The sequence below is a fragment of the Poecilia reticulata genome, chromosome 16, assembly GCF_904066995.2.
Source record: "Poecilia reticulata chromosome 16, P_reticulata-male-v2, whole genome shotgun sequence".
In the NCBI taxonomy this organism is placed as follows: Eukaryota; Metazoa; Chordata; class Actinopteri; order Cyprinodontiformes; family Poeciliidae; genus Poecilia; species Poecilia reticulata.
The window spans coordinates 33424411-33446644 of record NC_088845.1 but is presented as its reverse complement, the minus strand read 5'-3'; the positions used below and the strand labels follow the sequence as shown (position 1 = coordinate 33446644).

At 41.0% G+C, this 22234-nt stretch overlaps 3 protein-coding genes across 3 annotated transcripts in view; 1 reads left to right on the top strand and 2 right to left on the bottom strand.

Moving 5' to 3' along the window:
• Window positions 1-25: 25 nt before the first annotated feature.
• Window positions 26-2623, bottom strand: LOC103465892 (transmembrane protein 42). The gene is made up of 3 exons (XM_008411095.3): window positions 2367-2623; window positions 1344-1490; window positions 26-1257 (listed from the first exon to the last, which is right to left on the bottom strand). Exons 1-3 carry the CDS (start codon window positions 2526-2528, stop codon window positions 1114-1116), a joined length of 453 nt encoding a protein of 150 aa, XP_008409317.1. The 5' UTR covers window positions 2529-2623; the 3' UTR covers window positions 26-1113.
• Window positions 2624-3581: 958 nt separating this feature from the next.
• On the top strand, window positions 3582-6287 carry kiaa1143 (KIAA1143 ortholog). The gene is made up of 3 exons (XM_008411093.2): window positions 3582-3782; window positions 5032-5182; window positions 5263-6287. The coding sequence occupies exons 1-3, from the start codon at window positions 3669-3671 to the stop codon at window positions 5472-5474; spliced, it is 477 nt and encodes a 158-aa protein (XP_008409315.1). The 5' UTR covers window positions 3582-3668; the 3' UTR covers window positions 5475-6287.
• A 400-nt stretch (window positions 6288-6687) lies between these two features.
• LOC103465888 (dolichyl-diphosphooligosaccharide--protein glycosyltransferase subunit STT3B) overlaps window positions 6688-22234 on the bottom strand; it is a 34704-nt gene continuing 19157 nt past the window's right edge. The window contains exons 5-16 of the mRNA XM_008411089.3: window positions 21862-21961; window positions 20874-20972; window positions 20467-20613; window positions 11929-11977; window positions 11645-11799; window positions 10691-10902; window positions 10152-10339; window positions 9897-10068; window positions 8832-9005; window positions 8642-8755; window positions 8334-8543; window positions 6688-7619 (exon numbers count right to left, since the gene is read on the bottom strand). Coding sequence (XP_008409311.1) covers window positions 7539-7619; window positions 8334-8543; window positions 8642-8755; window positions 8832-9005; window positions 9897-10068; window positions 10152-10339; window positions 10691-10902; window positions 11645-11799; window positions 11929-11977; window positions 20467-20613; window positions 20874-20972; window positions 21862-21961 — 1701 coding nt within the window. The 3' untranslated portion in view covers window positions 6688-7538. The remainder of the gene's footprint in view (window positions 7620-8333; window positions 8544-8641; window positions 8756-8831; window positions 9006-9896; window positions 10069-10151; window positions 10340-10690; window positions 10903-11644; window positions 11800-11928; window positions 11978-20466; window positions 20614-20873; window positions 20973-21861; window positions 21962-22234) is intronic.

The window sequence follows — 22234 nt, the reverse complement described above, 5'->3', positions numbered from 1 at the left end:
TTAAGAAAAAACTCATCACAAGCTAATAGAACCAAAGTATGAATTTATTTTTATTCAAAACAATTTAATATTTACAAGTATTCACTGATTAAAGACATCAGCCACAACCTGACAAGTTCAAGTCAACAGGAAATATAATTAATTTTACTGATTGATTGGTAACTTATCAGTCACCCAGCTCAAGCTCTAAAACCTTGTTTCCACTGAGCTGTAGAACACGGGTCGGAACATTTCTGTACGACATTTTGCCTGTTTCCACTGTAACAGAGTCTTCAGTTCAGGTCTGTGGGTCTATCGGCAACAGTACGGAGCTAACTAGCATCATACAACACAGTCCATTGATTGGTGGACAGAAAGACAGCAATGCTCGTCTCATACTAATCCATATGACGTACACTAGCATGTCTCATGCTAGAGACTAGAGACAATCCTTACATGTGAAGCTGATCTTATCAACCTCAGCAAAGGTCTAAAAATCAACCACTGTCCTCTTCTGTTCTGCTATGAGATGTTTGACTGACAGACCCGTCCACCAGGTCATGTCTGCATGTTTGCAGTTAATATTCACTCCACTGTTACTAACTCGGTGACTTGCTATATTTAGCAACATTTCAGACAAAAAAAAAACTTGGTATCGACCAAAATCAAAATCAGCAGGTTAAGCTTTTAAAAGACTGGTAATTGTCGATCGTACAGAAAACTGCAGTGAACCTCAACTTACAACTTTTGAGTTAAAATAGAAGCACATCTAAGTCTCTTAGGCCAAACTACAAACATCTTTCCTGTGGGACACATCAAAAGACATTCGGCGCATGGGTTTAACCTCGCCTGTCCAGTGAGAGTCCAACTGGCGTTTTAAACGCTCCCTGAATACAGCAGGACTGTGCCGTACCGTACAGCTCAGTCCAAACAAGGGATAAGACATGACAGGCCTGCTTTTGGGGTCCGACTGCAGTCACTGGTACCAGTCAGCCTCCTGGAAAACAAGTCTTCTAAAAACCACTGAAAACCAATTCTAGATGCTGAATGCTTCCTGGTTTGCCTCACTTTGTCCAACAATATGTGCAATTTAAAGTGCAGTGAGAAGTTCGACAAACGTCTCTCCCTGATCCATCACTTGTCCTTTTTCTCGGCCTCTTGTGGGGACATGTGAGGAGTCGCACTGTGCAGCACCAACAGTCCACACAGTGTGAGAGAGATGCCCGTCCACCAGAGGGTGCTGTGAGTCTCACCAAAGATGAGTCTCCCAATGACAGCCTGAACACACCAACAGGGATGCAACAGGAATGAGAAGGTTTTCCAAACAGAAACTTTGAGCCTATGAGCTTCTGGCTAACGCTTACAGAGGAGATGAAGTTGGAGGCGGTGGTGGTGACGGTGACCCCTGCTGAAGACGAGCCATGACGGAGAGCCTTGGAGAACATCGTCCACATTAGAGTGTTACAACTGAGTAGCAGGACTCCACACGACAGCCGAAGGGGAACATGGAGCTGAGAACAGAGTGACTGTTAGTCCTACTTAGAATCACAGGTCAAATTAATTAAAGACAGTTTTTTTATATATACGGTTGATTGTTTTTGAAACCTTTACACTGTGTGTAAAAATTGAGAAGTGGCTGATTTTACTGTAGTTGAGCTGTTTGAAACAAACTGGATACATTCCAATTTGAAAACTGCAGTATTTTGACTAAATTATTCCAAAACGAAGAGGGACTCTTAACAACATAACACCAACAAAATGAAAATTAGAATTAACATTTATGTATTTAAAAAATATATTTAATACAGAAATATAAGTGTGCTTTTACATACATATATATATATATATATATATATATATTTTTTTTTTTTTTTATATTTTATATAAAAATATAAAATGACTGCATCAATGAAAAATGGAAAGGAGTTAAAGAAGCTGTCTCATCTTCCTCTGATACGCCATAAATCCTCTGTGCTTTACCTGAAGGCAGCAGTTTTCTCTGTTGCTTGTCCATCTTTTCCCATCCAGTTATTTTTGTAATAATTGGATTCTGCCCTCTGAACTGCTTTCCCAGCAACATTTCCCTTTTTTGTAGATTGTCAGCGGTCGGTTACCATAATGCTACGTTAACATCGAAATTTTCAGAAAATTTTAATTTTGCGTGCGTTTTCATACGCCATAAGTAAAAATGTTGAGATATTACTGTAACTTTCTTTTTTTGTATCGAATAACTGAAATAATATTTTAATTTCATTTGGATAAAACTGTAGATAAAATGTTTGAGAAATGTAAAGATGTGTGCCGCAACTTCAACCTCGTCACACTGGAACAACCAGTTTTATTCAACTAAGGAACCCGGAAGTTTTTTTAAAAAAAAAAGCTGTTACCCAGTCACACCGTGTGGCTCCGCCGGGACCCTGCGTCCAGCCGCTCAGGCCGGACTCACACATCTCCCTCAGGTAGTCTGCACCGAGGGTTAGCTTCGCAGACAGAGAACCAGCAGCGGCCAGAAAGCCGGCTGACAGCGCGTAAACAGAGCTGGAATCCATCTTTGAAATAAGCCGACAGATGAATACGGCAGCGCGCGCTGGACAGTTTCACAATAAAAGCATGCCTACAGATTGTCTTTTTGAGACTGCGTATCACGGCGGAGCTCTATGGAAAGCCAAAAGGGCCACAAAATGTCACTTTTACCACATGACTGGGCAAAATGTCACGCAAAAAACTTTCAATAGAGCTCTTCATGACACCCAGAAACATATGTTATGAAACAGACCACACACACTCTTTGCAAGTTATGGAGTCCTAACTGTTTTAAGGAGACATCAACAATTTGACCAAGGACAAAAAGATCATACATAAACTTGTCAAACTTGGAAAGCCAATAGATTAAAGTTTATCAGTATTAATGGATTAGTTTTACTACACAAAAAATGCAAAATGCAAAAAAAAAAAAAAAAAAAAAAAAAAATTAAGACTACATTTAACAAAAAACAACTCATCCCAGTATGGTAAGTGGCATTATAATTTACAAGACAAAAGATCCAACAAAATTAATATCAACATTTCTGGCTATTCTCTTCTGCCAATATAATGAAATACATTTCGTTATATTGAGATTCCATCTATCTATCAAACAACTTTATAAATCAGATTTTAAACTGAATGTGATAATGAACATGAAACGATAGAATGTACTGTTTTGTATTTTGTTAGTCTTCAAAAAGTGTTGACCTCCATGCACATATCTGAAAATAAAATAGTTGAATATCTTATAAATTAATATAATTTTAAAATGATCATTATATAAATAAGTGCATAGGTATCTACACTAAGCGAAACGCAAATTCCATTTGCTAAAACTTTCTTTGGACAAAGTTGAAAAGTCACACGCAACAATAAAGATTGATTTATCAATACGTAGAATTTTACATATTCTACATATTGATCAAAATATCATCCTTAATCAAGATTATTGACAAAAACAAACGCATTAAAATATTATTTTATAATAATGAGTGATTTTATTTTGAAAGCGTCACTAGTTTTCCGCATTCCGGGTTTTTCACGTTGCGGCGATGTTTTGCACCAATCACAGCAGCTCTTGTAGTCACGTTCATGTTTTGGTGCATTAGCCTTGGCTGTTTGGTTAGCCCGTTAGCTGAGCTTCTGTTGTAGATACTTTAGCGATGAATAAAGGGAAAGCAAGCGGCGTGTCGTGGGTCAAACCGGCCGAACCGTCCTTTTTGAAGAAGTTTAAAACCGACGTGGGATACAAAGAAGGACCAAATGTGGACACCAAGGTAAGATACTGTAGAAGTGGGACACAGTCAGCTTCAGGTTGGATCCCGTTTCATCTCTAATTAAGTAACAGGGAATCGATTTTGTCCTTCCAGTTTCCCACCCCAAAAAATTATTTAACTAGTCATCAAATTTAGACGAAACATTTTTAATCAGCCTCTCGTTACAGCTTTACAAAACATACATAGAAAATAATTTGCGGTAGCATTTTTTTCCTCATTAAGCAGATGAAGAAATTATTCGGATCTTGAAGGAATGAATTATGAAATGAAATGTTACTTCAATATTTGGTCTCTGAAGAAGAGAATCGGTTCTTAAACTGGGCTGCATGTCAGGTAACTGCAGGAGGTGGGCACCGCCATTTTAGACACGTTTATCCTTCCATAAATCCAAAGTATGTTTGGTGATGAAATTAATTTTTTGGTAATTTAGTTCAATTCAAAATTACTTAATTTATCCCAAAAAGAAACTAAATGTCATAAACTCATATCATCCAAGTATCTTCAAAGAGTCATAGATGGTGATGCTGTGGGCATGAAGGATCTCCAGTAGCAGTCAGTGTTGCAAATAATCTAAAGAGGCCTCTGACTGAAGACTCACCGTTACTGTACATTGGTCTTATGACATGCTAGAAGCTCAATATCTGGGCAGCTCAGACGATATTTCACAGTAAGACCTCTTGGATGGAACCATAAGTTTTTGGATAGTACTTCTAATCCAGCTCATTACTTTAGCTGCTTACATGGTGTTCTGCACATCCTGGTTTAACTGAGCAGGTGAGCCTAGTAAAATGGTTGCACTGCGTACATAGTTAACAAAAACTAACCAAATAATGAAAATGGAGACAGAAAAAACTGGGAGAAAGAGTCAGTCGATGTTCGACAATAATTAAATACATTTTCTGAAAATACCATCTGATGTTGACTATTTATTACGCAGTGGATGTTCACAATACAATACAATACTTTGACCTTTTGAATACTACACCTAAAAATGTAACCAGTTTGTAAAAAACCACTACGGTAGCTAATAAAAATGAAACAATATTTAACTAATAAAAGCTAGCTAGCACACTCCAAAAGTTAACTGAATTAGACAACAAGTCACAACAAAGTAAAACTAAACATGAGTCACAGTTTTATAACCGTGGTGGACATTCTATACAATCAGCCCTCGAGTGAAATTCAACATGTATTAGACCTTTATAAAACGTATGAAATATTAGACCATTTTCTATCTCTGCTCTCTCAGCGTCAGGCGATGCCCACGCCGGACGACGACAGCGGAAGCGACCGAGAAGACGAACTGCCTCAAGTCGTGGTCCTAAAAAGCGGAGACCTGAGTGCAGACGAAGTGAAGAAGCTCAAGGGTGAACTGCGAGCCGAAGGCGAGAGCGAGAAAGGTCAGGACGCTCCTCTAGTAACACAACGGGAGGCGGCAGCGTTCAAACCCTTTGCCGTTTCCTCTCTGTCCTGTTCACAGGTGAAGAAGCTCCGGACGGCAAAATTCTCTTCAAGAAACCAGCCAAGCGCTTGTCCTCTGACAAGTTCCAGGGCATCACTGCCAGTTCCAGCAAGAAGAAGAAGGAGGACAGAGCAGAGCAGGAGGAGGACAAGGACAGAAAATCTGGGAAGAAAGTTAAAAATAACAGTCTGCTGTCATTCGGAGACGATGAAGAGGAAGAGAACGATTAAACGGAAGACACGAGTGAAGGATAGAAACCAGGAGCGATGTCAAAGAGTTAAATGTTGTCATGTTTGGTCTGAAAGGACGCCTCCATTCTCCTGTGTTTGCTACTCAGAAATCTGAGAACAGTTTTCACCTCCAGCTGAACTGGTCCCGTCTGGACCAGCAATCATTTCTGACAAAATCCACAACCGCTTTCATCTGTATCCGGTACCGCTCTGACGTCTCCAGCAACTCCTCTACTTTTTCTGTTGCTTTTAGAAAGCTAGACTTTTTTGGACTCCTGAGTTTTTTTCAGCATTTCTAAAATTCTCCATTGTTCATTTTGTGTAATGACTTTTTTTTTTTTTTTACTTTAGACGAATGGACAAATTATCCTTGGCAGCTGTCCTCAGATTGTTAAAGACCTGACCGAACCGTAGAGATGGGTCAGCCAGCTGGTCCATCAACTGCCATGACTAACTTTACTAGAAATACCAGCATCACTGCTCCGGGATCTAACAGAGTTTAAACCTCCTTTCATCAGCACCACTGAAAAAAGGAAAACTGGCACATAGTATGTGATATAAAGGCATATTTAGAAACCCAGCACAGTGCTGCCTGTAGCTCACCAGGTAAGGAGTCCCATCTGTCTGCACAGACATCCTGTGTCACAGCAGCAGAACGCCACGGAGGACCAAACTTGACCATTACAAAGAAAATCTGAAATATATAAATGGTCCAATAAATAAATCAATACACTTAAAATGCACCAATTAATTTTCTAAAGAAGAATTTTACCTCATTAATTCACTAATCAATAAATGCTGCTTCATACCGTCTGATTTTAGTTGGCTTTGAGTTCTATAGTGGAATATTTTATCATCTGACATTATGGGGGGACTATGACCCGTTAATGCAATTTTTCATCACAACCCCCTCCAGATCATAAGAAAATGTAATTTTTATATCAATCTGATCAATTTTTTTATGTTTTTTTTTGCAGTAGTGTCCTCCAGTTTTTTTTCTTGTTAGATGTTTCCATTTCTTGCTTGAGTAATTTTTTATTATTTAAGCTTATATTTTACATATTTAAAAAAACGATTGAAAAACAGGTTAATTTAAGATAAAAATTTGTTATGGCATTTTTTCCCTCATCTTCCCGGCCACCACAGCGCCCTCCTGTGGCCCCCACTTTGAAACACCAGATCAATTCATACTTTCCAAGAAAAACACAAGTGATAAACTTTTTTTGAACCTCTTTATTCCAAAAGGTATGATCATCTCCCACACCTGCATCCAGATCATTACAATTGATGGAAGAACGTTTTCTCTCTGAAAATGGAGCCCAGATAAAAACCTTGCATTACGAGGACGGGACAGGCGCGCTCGCTTTAGTCTCTGCGCCGTCTGCTGTCCGTCTAATAAATACCTCCCCCCCTGACAGAGCAGCTGAGGTAAAGACCCAGCTGTTTCTGATGAGGCCTGTCCCGACGCGAACAGCTGGATGTTGTGGCAGAAATCTCACAGCAAACGTAAAGTCGACTCCAGCAAGACAAACTGGTTTTCACCGCAGCATCCAGGAGCGAAAAGGGAAACCAAAGAACTGTGTGACTGGGGGGAAATTAAAAAGCATGGTAATGCTGCACAAACATAGAAATCTGCAGGCAGGACGTGGGTTTGGAGTCACGCTTAAAGTAAAAGTGACAGAATCCGGTGAGGCGTGATAAATGGTGCTGGCCCAGCAGGTGGAAACATGGCGGCTGGTTTCCAGCCTGTCTGACTGAAGGAACCTTCTGGAAGAGCTGGAGAGCTGTCATGAGTTCCTGAAAGAAGAGCGGTAAACATTTGGCTCTAGCGTCCTGCTGCGGTTACAATAAGGGAAGGTCAAAGGTCATGGTTTTGTTTCTGCTGCGCCTCCTGTTGGCTCATGGATGAGCTGCGCTCCGTTTCCAGACGGAACCTTCTGGAGAAGTTGATTGGTCTTGATCTGCTGCATCTTTACTCCTGCTGTGTGTGTGTGTGTGTGTGTGTGTTTCTGGGTGAAGGTCTCCTGTCCTGCTGTCAGTCTGCATCTGCTGGTGGTCAGCTCCCTACAGAGACTTCTTGGTCATTTTCTTGCCCTTCTTCAGGGACAGCTTGTTCCTGATGAAGCCCCGCTTCCTCTTGGCTGTCTGCACACAGGAACAATAAATAAACATCAGGGTTGAAATTATTCAGAAGTATTCAAATCTTTTCTCTTTTTTATTTATTTATTTTTTTTTACATTTAATCATGTTGCAACCATAAATTAGCTTTTTTTCAGTATGACATTTTGATCTGGAAGGAAATTATTCCTTTCGTTTTTGTGGTGTTTTTTTAAGCCTTCCTGATTGGGCAGAGATCGTCAGAGCGTCAGTATTCCCCACAGATTTATTACATTTAGGTCTGGATTTTGACTAGGACATTTTAACTGTAGCTATAGGTTTATCACTGCAAGAACATCAAATCTTACCAGGTGTTTTTATTCTAGTTTCTAGTGAAGATGTTTAAGTTCACTTGAAATAAGACAAAACTAACTTACAAGTAACTTTTCAGACAGATATGAGCTTGTTTTAATTCAATTTATTAATTACATGGAAAAAATATATTGTAATAAGTAAAATAATCTACCAGTAGAAATATTATATTTTTAAAATCAATATTAAGGAATTATTTACTTAAAACAATCTCCTGCTTCTTATTGTAAAGTTATTTATAAGTTTTGATTTATTTCAAGAGTGCCAACTTATTTGCAGTAGAAACTAAAGCTACTTATTAATATTTGGTGTTTTGCAGTGAATGTCCTGATGGAAGGTGAATCTGTTGTATGAAATGCATGTTAGCGTTGGGGTAACCCTGACCCTTACCTTTTTGGAGGTGTACTTCTGCCTGAGGATGTCGGTGCTGCGCAGCTTGCCCTCCAGCCGGTCCCGGTTCTCCAGCTTCTTCACCTTGTATATCCGGACCAGCCAGTGCTCGGAGGTGAAGGCCTCCTCCAGATGCTTCAGCTTTATGTCCTTGTTGCCGATCTCGGCGTTACGGGTCCGGTCAAAGCCGGGAGGGGTCCGGAAGTCCAGCTTTTTGCCAGACGTGAACAGAAACAGAAAAACATAAAGGTGGTGTTCTGATTTGATGACACTGGTTGCTGTGGTAACCGCGGTGAAGCTGCTGGTACCTGCATCTCTCCGAAGCGGTAGTAGGACATCTTGTACATGAGGCAGTTGAGCAGCGTGGGCGAGCCGGCCTTGTCCACCCGGAACTCTCCCTGGGGGGTGAAGTAGTCGCTCTCCTGTGGTCAGAGTGGGGTCGGGTCAGAAAAGCAATAAAAAAAGTCTTGATACCTGCGGGGTCAGATGTCAGCTTACCCTGATGTCCTTCGGGTGCTCCCCTTCGGCGATGCGAACCATCCACAGGAACTTGTTGATGTCGTCTCCCGAGTAGCCGATCACCCCGCCGAAGATGATCAGGACATAGTCCACGTCCAGAGACCTCATGATGTCATAGGCCGCCGACTCGTTGGATGACATCGCCTTGCCCACCTGCATCAGAACACACACACTCCACACTGAGCACACACTCATTGTTCAGCCGCAGGGCGCACACGTCTTCCTCTTGGTGGAGGATGATGAAGACGACACACTTCGTTCTCAGAGCGTCCACCATGTTGAAAAAAAACTGCCGTTCATTAACCTTTTAAGTATGTGGTTATCCATCCACATTTTTTCTTTCCACTTAATTTTCTCTTAATATGTTTAAATTGAAAACTCTGAACAATCAGCTTCTTGTGGACCTTTGTCCAGTCAGGGTGTCCTACTGACTCAGAGAAGTTTAGAGGCTCAGAAAACCTCAGCAGGTGTTTGGAGTTCATTTGCTGATTAATGTGTGAAAACCATCAGCTTCCCAGTTATTTTATGACCTGTGTTCCAAATGTCTGAGACAATAAATTTTAGGTTTTCATTCTCTGTAAACCATAATGATCAAAGTTACAAGAAATAAAGGCTTGAAATATTTCTCTGAGTCTCCTTCAGACTAGCAATTGACAAACAGCTGGTGGAATGGAGCATCAGCTGAGCTCATTATAAGAGCTCAACTGATAAAAACATTAACTGATAAAAACATTAAAGGGTTAATAGAGGAGCCATGTTGTGAGGACGTCCTGGAGGCGGAGTTTCAAAAAGAGCAAGAGTTTCTTAAAGAGACAGAGGCCCAATTTAAAGGCGCTAAATTGCAAAGTCAAAACTTTTTGAAGTAATGTGATATACAACAACTGAAGTTAACAGCCATTTAATTTTTCTATAAAATGTCACCATGTGGCTGAAAACCACAAGATGCTGCCCCATTAATTATACTTCTGTTAGAGGAATCAGCATATTTATCAACATTTGGAGAGTCTTTAATGAAAAGCTGTGTGGAAGCAGAGCGGCTCTCACCAGAGCGATGTGGCTGTTGTTCCAGGTGTTGTTGTCCACAAGAGTGGTCCGGTTGGCCATGCCTGCTATCTGGTAGCCGTAGTCCCACCATGACATCACTCTGGCATGTTCGTCTGTGTTCTGCCTCAGCCAGTAGTACGCCTCCCGGAAGTCGTCCAGGATGTTCCGGGACCTGACCGGGACAGACGGAAACATGTCATCCATGTGCTTTCCTTGAACCCCCCGCCATCGACCCCGGCTTGCGACTCGGCTCACCCGTCGTGGTTGTAGGACGCCAGCACCACGCTGGGGCTGGAGTAGGCATTGCTGGTGACCCAGGTGCAGTGGACGGCGAACATCATGAGCAGCATGAGCATCAGCATGGTGACGATGGACTTAATGTTGGGGCCCAGGCCCTCCTCCGGCTTCTCCTGCTCAGACACGTGTTTCCTCACCTTGCCGGCCTGCAGGGGGCGAAGTCAGGACAGGTTAGTGGAGGTCCAATAGGATTATTACACACATGCAGCAGAAAGCAGCTGGTTATCAATCACTTCAACGTCATTAAAAATCTAAAAAGGCTTTTTAGAGCTGCAGCTAATTGTTATATTAGCCATAGATTATTCAGACAAACAAAAATTTTTTACATTCTGCAGATTTTTCATTTAACCACTTCACGCCTTTTTTTTATACAATATTAGAAATAGCAATTCAACAGATTTACAGACAGATTTATTTTCTAACTTTGCATTCAGTTCAAAACAACAGCTAGCTGGCCAATCACGGGTAAGGCAGCACGCCTCGGCCCCTGGCGGCACCTTATCATAGAGGTTTCCTGCGTTCTTCCTGTCGTCCTCGTCACTGCTGTCCTCGGCGGGCGGACTCTGTCTCTTCATGTCGTCGCCCAGGTAATGCTCAAAAACGCTGGAGAAGGCCACGGCCGACAGCATGCACACCACCGGGGTCAGAGTGAGCATCAGGCGCACCATGACGCCGGCGAAGTACACGGCGCTGATGGCGTACAGCGCCACTGGAGGCAGGAGGCAGACGGGGTTAGAGGCACTGAGCTACAGATGAAACCACAAGTTTACATACTCCTGAATAATAAATAATAATAATAAAAAGACAAATACACTTTTTATTCCTTACTGTCTGAAGTTACGTCAGACCAAACTTCTCTTGTTTCAGGTCAGTTAGACTTACTTCAATTATTACTATTTGCTAAATGCCGCAACCAAGAGACAGAGAGATAAACAGCTAGGGATAAAGACAATGCTAAGCCCCGCCTCCTGGCTCTGATTGATTGTTTCTAGTTGGCACTGGGAGAAGACAGATGAGCTCCATTTTTTCACAGATTATCTGTCACATAACATACTGTCACAACATGGTGATAGTTTCAACAAATCTTTAAAACACGTAGTTTTTTTTTTAAATAAAAGTTGCAAATTGATGCTTTAATGGATAGTTTTATTTATACATTCTGCCATTACTGGCCCTTCAAGGTCATCCATAACCTTGATATGGCCCCAAAATTCTACAGGCAGACACATCATTGCTAACACATCATTGCTAACGGTTTGTTTGCAATGATGGTAACTACATAACAGCTTTCCACTGGATCCTACTTCACTTTCTGTCAGTAAACACAAACTCTGCTTAAAAATCATCAAAGTAGCGCTGACGATAACTCTGGCTGCCGGTTATCGTCAACATCGACATGTTGTTTACCTCTGCTGTAAACAACATGTCGATGTTTTTTCACGTGAGCTTACCAAAGACGCGTTCATCATTGATGTTCCTGATGCAGAACCAGAGGCCAGCAGGGAACGTACAGACCAGGATGTGGAGGTCGAAGAAGAACGAGACCCAGGTGGTGGGCTGATGCTCCGACACCGAGGCGATGATGGGAATGTGGATCTTAGCATAACTGTGAAGTAGAGACATCAGCAGCGGCCTTTAGAAGCTCTTCTTCCACTTTATCTCCCCCATGAATATTATTCTACAGACAGGAATGTCTTTAATCAGCAGGGCTGAGGTCAAGAATGTGAGAACTCACCCGGTGTCCCACAGGGAGTAGAACCGGCCGCTCCACGGAGCAATGTACCCTGGAGAGGAAACACATGCAATGTTTGAGCTAAACACACCAACATGAAAACACACTGCAGGGTGTGTGCCAGTGGTGTGACATGTATACAGTAGTTTATGTGCCCTGCATGGGAAGACTCACCGCCCAGGTGAACATCAACATGTTTGGCACTGCAGCATATGCAATGTGATCTACAAGTTGCATGTGATCACCATGACAACCTGTTCCATGTTTTCTAAAGATAACATGGAATGAAGACGGCGCCTCTGAGGTTAGGGGTACTGAAGCTTCGTCCCCGTCACTTGATGGTTCTGTTTGTAGCTGCATACTGCGTGTCTTTTTAAGTGAGAGGCTGTTTAAAAGGCCCTTGAACATAGGAAGTGGTTGATGCAGTGAAACGCTTCCAAACTCATTGTGTTTGTGTTGCTGACGGTGCAGGGTTGAGCGGTGTAATATGGCCATTCTTGCCACAGACCTCTGTGAGGACAGCTTTAATGATCTTTTCAATAAGAAAAGATCATCAAAAGCAAAACCTAAAACATTCCTGTGCAAATGTTGACAAGTACCAAATATCTGAAGCCTATAATTGATTTTTATGGGGTGTTTTTTTTTATTGCCATATCAGGCTGACATGACCTGTATTTGAGGTTCACAGTTTACAATGTAGATACGAAGCAGATCAGGTATAACGTTGAGCTTAAAGCCCAAACAAATGAAAAGATGAGCTGTCCAATCTCATTGATCTTTGCTCCAAAGAGCTGGGTGCCTATTTGCATCTGACACAGGGAATGAAATCTACTCTCTGGGCAAAACCGGGTCCATTTATATGTGACCTGATTATGTGGTTATTATTAATAACCACATAATCTGGAGTATTATTCTTTAATAAAATAATATATATAAATAAACATCTATATATATATATATATATATATATATATATATGCATTTATATTGTATGTATATGTATATTGTCATGTGTGATGATTCTTTAAAAATAATGTAATTATTAGATGTTAAATGCTTTCCTTATGAACAGAGCAAGCAATTAAGGCAAGACATGATAAGTTAAGAGGATCCTCCTCACTCGGTTCATAATAAATCAAGCAGATGGCTTAGAGCCAGTTTCTAAATGTGACTGATGTGTGTCAAACTTCTGGAAAAGTATTTACTCTCTCTATAAAACCTATCAAAAACACTTGTATTAATTTATTTGTTTATGGGTATTCTCATAGGTAAAATCTTTGATTTCTACACGTATGTGTGAGTTGGAAAACAGGACAAATACAAAACCTAAATTTATGCACATTTATTGACTTACATTCACAAATTTAGATATCTACAAATGGAATTTTAATTGACAGTAGTCTTACATCATACATAACTCATTGCGTTTCCATAGCAACTAAAACAAACAGAAACATGACACATGGTTGTTTGACATCATCATGTCATCGGTGTTCTTATCGACGATGTCATAAAGGTTCAAAAGATTATTATTATAATTTGGAATACAAGAATCCTCAGTTGGCTTTTCAACTTCGTTGGCGGTAGAACACTTCGAGAGAGACGATTTCAAAAAGTGATTTTAGAAAGTATTTCCAGTTCATTAAAAATGATTCTTACGATCGGTTGGGGCCTTGGCCATCTCGTGACGAAGGGAGTTGAAAAACTCCTGGGATATAAGACTAAGACATTCCAGATGCGAGCCCTTCTGACAAACGTTTTAAATACTTTGGTTTTGAGGATGTCGTCGAAGAAAACTCAAACCACAGAGATGATTCAGCACAAGACGAAGAACGTTTAGTGGAAAGCAAAGACTACAATAGATGGAAATACTCTGGTTTTGAGGAGATTATGCCGGAAGACAAAGAAACTTTCTCTGAAGTTGAGAAAATAAGCATCGAGGAGGATTTGACATCTGAGGACACTCCTGATTTGGAAAGTGTTAATGAAATCAAAACAGAGTCTCACTTGGAAGCTTGCGCTGGAGATACTGAAAACACTTCTGAAGACTTTAATGCTTTTGAAAATGTTGATGTTCCTCATGAACACGTGGACCTGGCTGTCACAGGACAGAGGGGAAAGTCTGATGAATTTTGAAATAATCTTTATTGATTCAACGGAGGAAGAGTCTTCAGTTGATGAAAACTAAGGATGAAATTCAAAATTCCACAGACAGTTTTGAGACCATGGATGCTGCAAACGATGTTTCCTCTAAGGAAGGAAGGAGATGCTGGGACTGCTGAGTCACATTTTGATAAAACCTCAGAATATTCTTCATCAGAAGAAAGGTTTTCTGATGAAGAAAGCTCAGACAATGAAACCCAAAATGATCCTGACCATATTTACAGCATGGATGCTGAAGAACTGGATGCGTCCTCTAAGAATGAGGACGGTCGTTCGGTAAGCGCAAATGCTGGAAATATGTGGGAACATTTTGGAGAAGTGTATGAGATTTCTTCGTCAGAGGAATCTTCTTCAGAAGAAAACTCTGAAGATGGAAATCAAAATTCCACAGACCGTTTTGAGATCATGGACGCTACAAACGTTGTTTATTTTAACAAAGGAGATGCTAGGACTGCCGAGTCACATTTTGATGAACTCTCAGAGTATTCTTCATCAGAAGAATGGTTTTCTGACTAAGAAAGCTCAGACAATGACTCTCAAAATGATAATGACCATATTTACAGCATGGATGCTGAAGAACTGGATGCGTCCTCTAAGGATGAGGACGGTCGTTCTGGAAGCTCAAATGCTGGAAATATGTGGGAACATTTTGGAGAAGTGTATGAGTTTTCTTCGTCAGAGGAATCTTCAGAAGAAGAAGAAAACTCTGAAGATGGAAATCAAATTGACAGATGATTTCATCCAGATGGATGTAAATCTTGACCCAGCTATGTACTTCTGCAAATTATCCAACTCATTTTTTAATTGTTGGATGAATGCCACCATGAACTTGACTGTTGTCAGAAGGTTTGTGGCTCAGTTTTCTGATCTTTTTGCTGAGACACCATTGTTTGCAATGTTCTTCTTTGAAGCAATCCACCATCCAGGTCGAGACTTTACTCCACACAAAGTGTTTGCAGTTCAGAATGAACTCCTTGAAACTCTGCAGATCAGGGATGTAAAACATCAGGACAGATGTTTTACATGTTGCACTATCTGGCCCAGTCTGGCACCACCACAGACTGTAAACAGCTGACTGTTGTGAACGATGCCAGAAGTGTTCACAAATTATCCATACCCTTGGTCCTGTCATTCCTCTTCCAAAGGAACAACAAGATGACACAACATGTACTCTTCTAGGGAGATACTGAAGAGCCGATTGGCCGCATGGAACCATGAAGACGCAGAGATGGAGGGTGGGTGCGCTGGCAGGAGGACATGGAGCGATCGGCAGATGGATCATCAGCACCCGGAGACGCACAGGTAAGTGTTCAGGCACTGAGGAGCAGCTCATATTATATATATATATATATATATATATATATATATATATATACACACTGCTCAAAAAAATAAAGGGAACACTTAACACAATATCACTCCAAGTAAATCAAACTTCTGTGAAACCAAACTGTCCACTTAGGAAGCAACACTGATTGACAATAAATTTCCCCTGCTGTTGTGCAAATGGAATAGGCAACAGATGGAAATTATTGGCAATTAGCAAGACACACTCAATAAAGGAGTGGTTCTGCAGGTGGGGACCACAGACCACTTCTCAGTACATGCTGTCTGGCTGATGTTTTGGTCAGTTTTGAATGTTGGTGGTGCTTTCACACTCGTGGTAGCATGAGACGGACTCTACAACCCACACAAGTGGCTCAGGTAGTGCAGCTCATCCAGGATGGCACATCAATGCGAGCTGTGGCAAGAAGGTTTGCTGTGTCTGTCAGCGTAGTGTCCAGAGGCTGGAGGCGCTACCAGGAGACAGGCCAGTACACCAGGAGACGTGGAGGAGGCTGTAGGAGCGCAACAACCCAGCAGCAGGACCGCTACCTCTGCCTTTGTGCAAGAAGGAACAGGAGGAGCACTGCCAGAGCCCTGCAAAATGACCTTCAGCAGGCCACAAATGTGCATGTGTCTGCACAAACGGTTAGAAACCGACTCCATGAGGATGGTATGAGGGCCCGACGTCCACAGATAGGGGTTGTGCTCACAGCCCAACACCATGCAGGACGCTTGGCATTTGCCAGAGAACACCAGGATTGGCAAATTCGCCACTGGCTCCTTGTGCTCTTCACAGATGAAAGCAGGTTCACACTGAGCACATGTGACAGACGTGACAGAGTATGGAGACGCCGTGGAGAGTGGTCTGCTGCCTGCAACATCCTTCGGCATGACCGGTTTAGCAGTGGGTCAGTAATGGTGTGGGGTGGCATTTCTTTGGAGGGCCGCACAGCCCTCCATGTGCTCACCAGAGGTAGCCTGACTGCCATTAGGTACAGAGATGAGATCCTCAAACCCCTTGTGAGACCATACGCTGGTGCGGTTGGCCCTGGGTTCCTCCTAATGCAGGACAATGCTAGACCTCATGTGGCTGGAGTGTGTCAGCATTTCCTGCAAGATGAAGGCATTGAAGCTATGGACTGGCCCGCCCGTTCCCCAGACCTGAATCCAATTGAGCACATCTGGGACATCATGTCTCGCTCCATCCACCAACGTCACGTTGCACCGCAGACTGTCCAGGAGTTGGCAGATGCTTTAGTCCAGGTCTGGGAGGAGATCCCTCAGGAGACCATCCGACATCTCATCAGGAGCATGGCCAGGCGTTGTAGGAAGGTCATACAGGCACGTGGAGGCCACACACAATACTGAGCCTCATTTTGACTTGTTTTAAGGACATTACATTAAAGTTGGATCAGCCTGTAGTGTGTTTTTTCACTTTAATTTTGTGTGTGGCTCCAAATCCAGGCCTCCATTGGTTAATAAATTTGATTTCCATTGATGATTTTTGTGTGATTTTGTCGTCAGCACTTTCAACTTTGTACAGAACAAAGTATTCAATGAAAGTATTTCATTCATTCGGATCTAGGATGTGTTATTTGAGTGTTCCCTTTACATTTTTGAGCAGTGTACATATAATGTCAGTAAATATCAGTTATTGGCCATGACTGCAGTATTAACATTGGTCCAAATTTTAATTTGCTCATATCTGAGATTCCATCAGCTGCATACTACACATATGAGCCACTGCTTCAGAATGTACATAATGATAATTTATTCATATAGTGGATGTTGACCAAAGTGCTGTATAATTAGTTACAATAATGATAATAAGAACAAGAAAAAAATTTATAAAAGACAGGTAAAAATATAAACACAAATATACACAATAAATACCATAAAATAAACTTTTACTTCTAAAATCCCAAGCTACACTGTGCAGACGCTTTGCCTGGACTGTTAAAGATTGATGTTCTCTGCATGTCAAATGTTTGAAGTGTGATGAACACCCCAAGTGGTCAAATTTCCTAATAATTTGACCACTTGGTGGCACCCAGACACTTTATAAAGTATTCAATTTTCTCTTCAACAGCCACACTCTTAAACTAGTTTAAAGTTTACTGGATAAATATAGTTGTGTTACATTAGTTGATCAACTAATCAGTTGATCACTCAGAACCATTTTGGTTTGAGCACAGGCTCTATGCCAACACACCATCTGTGTGTTTCCTTCTTTGCTGAGCCAAGTCTTTGCCACCTGCTGCTAAATAATGCATGTGATACTTTATTTCTTAAATTCATCATTTCTAGATCCCATAAATCAAATACTTGTACTACCAATGACAGGGTAGAGGGCTGAATAATAAGGATGATTATGTTTTATCTGAACAGAAATAGCTGCTAATTGTTTGAGCAAACTGCTTTGGTGCTGTAGCACCTGTGTAGTTATGGTTCTGATTAGCAGTTTGTCATAACTCAATGATTTGTGCAGAAACAATAAAAACAGCATACATTTTTAAACACAGATTAGATTTTAGATTTGATTTAGCAAGAAGAAGTCGTAAAAGTAGGGGGAACAAAACAAAGCATCATATTTGTGTTGTATATCTGAAGCTGCCCTTCTCTCCAAGGGGTTTATTATTTTGTTTACGTCATTACCATAAATGTGTTAAGAATGAGAACAGGCTCCGCATGGAACAGAAAGTATTTTAACAGCACTTTGCCAGCTAAGAAGAGAAGCGGCTGGCAGAGTGTTCATCTCGTTTTGTTGTTCCTGAGCTTTTAGAACTGAGTGATTTGGCTGTAGTGAGCTCGTTGTGCCTGAGTTACCAGCTGAAAAAGCAGACCCATTATCACTGACAGGGTAAAAGCCCCATCATGGCAATTGCTATCAAAACAACCTTTGCTCGCTAATTCCAGAGTTGTTCCCTCGCAGCACGACTCTGCGGCATGAACAGGAATGGACTAACGTGCTCATTCAGCTCCGCATTAGCTTTTGCCAGACGATTAGCTTCATCGTCCAAACTAAACACAACGGTAGCCATTTAATCTCAGGTTTTCAGGGTGATCTCATAGAACCCCTTTAACAAAACACTAAAATGAGTAGCTGTAGCTGATTGTACTACAGTAGGTTTGTTTTATTTTTCTAATTTATATCTAAAATGTATAAATTAAGTTGTACACCATGGATGTAAATATTTTCTCTTCCCTTTAAGCTGATTTGTTTGTTTGCCTCATGTTTGCCACCTCCATGAGGCAGGGCGGGTAGAAGTCATTACATCTCTGTTATGCCGCTGATTTGTCAAACAAGCTTAAGGCTGACCATCGACGGATGAGTTAGCTTAGCGGGTTGAGGGGGTGATGGTTTGTGCAACCAGCCAGCAACAGGATATATAGGTGCACATCTACAGGAATGCACACGTTGATAAAGTTTCATACTTTATGTCAGTCAATTCAGAAGTGAAAGTGAAACTCATATCTGGCGCCCCAAACCGTCCCTGACAGTGGGAGCTCCACTCTGGACTTAAGTAACATGGACTCTGGTCCTGCAGACTCTGGGATCTTAATTTTTGAAATGAAATGAAACCTTTCACCTGAAGAGAGGACTTTGGACCACTAAGCAACCGTCCAGTTCATTTTCTCTTTAGCCCAGGTAAAAGGGTTCAGGCGTTCTCTCTCTGGTTTGACACCAAGAACAGAACATTTGTAGCCCATGTGTAGGATTCATCTGGACGTAGCAGCTCTTTAATCCTCAGTCCGTTCCTTGTGAAGATCCACAAAATTTGTGAATGAATTCTGCTCATCAGTCCTGACAAGGCTGCAATTCTCCCTGTTCTGGTGCAGCTTTACACTTTTTCCTTGCTATGACTGTGCTTGGATGCGATACTCTGAATAACCAGCTTCTTTACTAGTCACCTTTTGTGGCTTCCTCTCCTTATGGGGGATGTCAATGACTGTTTTCACCCTTTAGAGGCTTTGGAAACCTCTGCAGGCATTTTCAAGTGAAAGTCTGGTTTGTTTGAGAAGGTGTGAATGCATAATCAAACTCTAACGCAGACCAAAAAAAAAAAATTTTAATAAAAAAATCTTACTCTGGTCCACCTACAACCCTACGTCTCATTTCGGTTGAAATAAACTCTGGTGCGGTTCAAATGTATATTTGAATGCCAAACTGACTGGAGACCACTCCAAAGGCAGGAAGTGGACTTTAGCGCAGGGGATTCTGGGAAAATGCAACCAAAACTAAAGCGTGAGTCTAGCTCTAGAGGGAGAAATGGTTCATGGTCTTTTGTCAAATACAAAAGCGAAATTCTACAACCACTAAAGTCTGATGCCACTCCATTATGTTTACGTTTTGTGAAAAAGGAAGTTGTGCTCATGTCTTTTTCAGAGATTTTCATGTCATTTCCTTCAGTGGTTCTTGGTGCCGTGTGAAAGAGAACCACAGCAGCTAAAAATAGAACTAATGTTGCAATTTTGGTCAGCAAGTCTACTGGCCTATCAGTTGTGAAAACAGCCTTAGGTATTGGAGTAATGGTGTGACACAATGATTCGTCTACCTTTTTGACAATATTCAAATTTTCTGAGACAATTAATTTGGGATTTTCATTTTTTGTAAGCCATAATCAAAAAGACAAGAAATGCAGGTGTGAAATATTTCACTTTATGTAAAGAATGTGCATAAAATGCGTTTCACTTTCTAAAATGAGTGACAAAAATGTATTGATCTTTTTTATGACATTCTAATTTTTTGAGACATACCTGTACGGGCGTAAACAAGACTCAGAAGTCATGATTAAGGTGAGATATGTCATTAATATTTTAAGCATAGTTTTTCTTGAAAATCTTGTGATCTATGAATGGTCAGAAGGATGGCAGAGAAGTCTCACTTCTGTTGGATTATGACAGAAATGTTTAGTGAGAGTCTAAAGCTGTGAATCTCATGGGCTACAAAGCACCAGCAGTAAAATATTTAACCTTCATTTGGACAGATTTTGTTTCTAGTGTTAAGTAAAGCAAAAATATATATACATATATATTTTAAGCCCCACCAACCTGTGTACGTTAGGTAGATGACAGAAAGGAAAACCACCCCAGCAGCCAGAGAGACTCCCAGGAAGAAGAGTGTCTGGAACTCCTGCTTGGTCAGTCGATCCTTCAGATACTGCAGGAAGGCGTAGACCTGCAGCAGAACAAACACGCCTACAGGCAGAAGGGGCAAAACATTAGGAACACTGCAAAATTCCATCCAACATAATGACAAACGAGAACTCACATCCACTCAATCTGAACACGCTGTAGTTATTTATTACAAGATTCAAACTGTGATGTAATCTTCATTTAAAGTTCTAAAAATGTTTTATGAAACTATAATCTGACATGTGACACTAGGATTAACACTTATCAGCAGAGAAAGTTGTTTAAGTACAACTTCCTCTGTCACTCGCTGATTGGTCACGTACCTGCTGCTGCCATGTGTTCGCTTGTTCTGATTGGCTGAAAGCCCACGAAGGGGATCTGCATAGACAGGATCAGGCCTAAGATGTAGAAGGTGCTGTACGCTGCAGAGACAAGCACGTTAATGATTAAACCACCAGCACAGATACACCTATAGTAAATCAATAAATAAATACTATAAACTATAAACTGATGTTAGGTTTTATATAAAACATGAGTTGGTCACTCTCCGGTTCTCAAAATGATTTCAATATAACTGAGGTGAATAGGAAGAAATGACTGGGGGAAAAAAAGCTAAAATGGAGAAGCTGGTTGTGGTCCAATATGGCCGCTTTCATAGAATATTAAACATAAAAGGCAGCTAGGCGCTGCTGATCAAGCACACCTGGCTGACTGATCTTCATCCCACACTGGAGATAGTCCTGATTAATTATGTTAATAAAAGCTGTTGCTCTGGAGCAAACAGGAAGTACAGATTTAAAATGACAAAAGCAAATTAAATGGATAAGCAGTGCTTGCCAACAACTGACATGTTCCTATTGAATATTATCTCTGCTTCCCATCACATCATGTCAGCAACTGCCTTCAGTCAGAGGCCACTTCAGATTTGCTGCAAAACTGACTGCTACAGAGACACTTCCATCATCCACAGCAACTCTTTGAAGATGCATGCATAAGAAGTTACGACATTTCATTTCCCTTTGCGATAAATAAGGGATTTTCTGATTATGAAATTGAGTAAAATCATATTTCTACTTTTTCTGTACTCAATGAAAATCTAATTCAACTGATTTCCAGAGAGTGTAGAGCTCTAGACTTTGAGTTCATCCAGGCATAGTGGAAATATTTTCCTGAATACTCACCCTTTCAGTACTTTCTATGCTAGTTGAGTTGCTAAGCATGCAAAGCTAACCCAACAAACATTCAGTTAATGGTTTTAATACAAACAGAGAGGATGATTTATGCAGAGCTTCCGTCTCTGCTGCATCTCACCTATGTAGACTCTCTTACTGAAGCGCTGCATTAGCAGCAGGACAAACACGTGAAGAGGAATCAGGTTGATGATGAACACGTATCCGCCCCACGCCGACACCTGCCACACACAGAACAACATATTTACTTCATTCAGAGCATCGCCTGAGATATCAATAACAAACTGCTGGTTTTCACAAATCACCAATAGTCTATAAAAGATTTCATTTATGAAGGGAAAAGAGCCAAAAAAGAAAAAAAGAACCAGTGAAAAAGTTACAACCTCTATGTTAAATAATTAATTAGCCGTGATTAAGCTAATTTTTAGAAATCTGAGTTCAATTTTAATTTTCATATCCAGGCCTGATTACTGCCAGGCTCATCAGATCTGTAT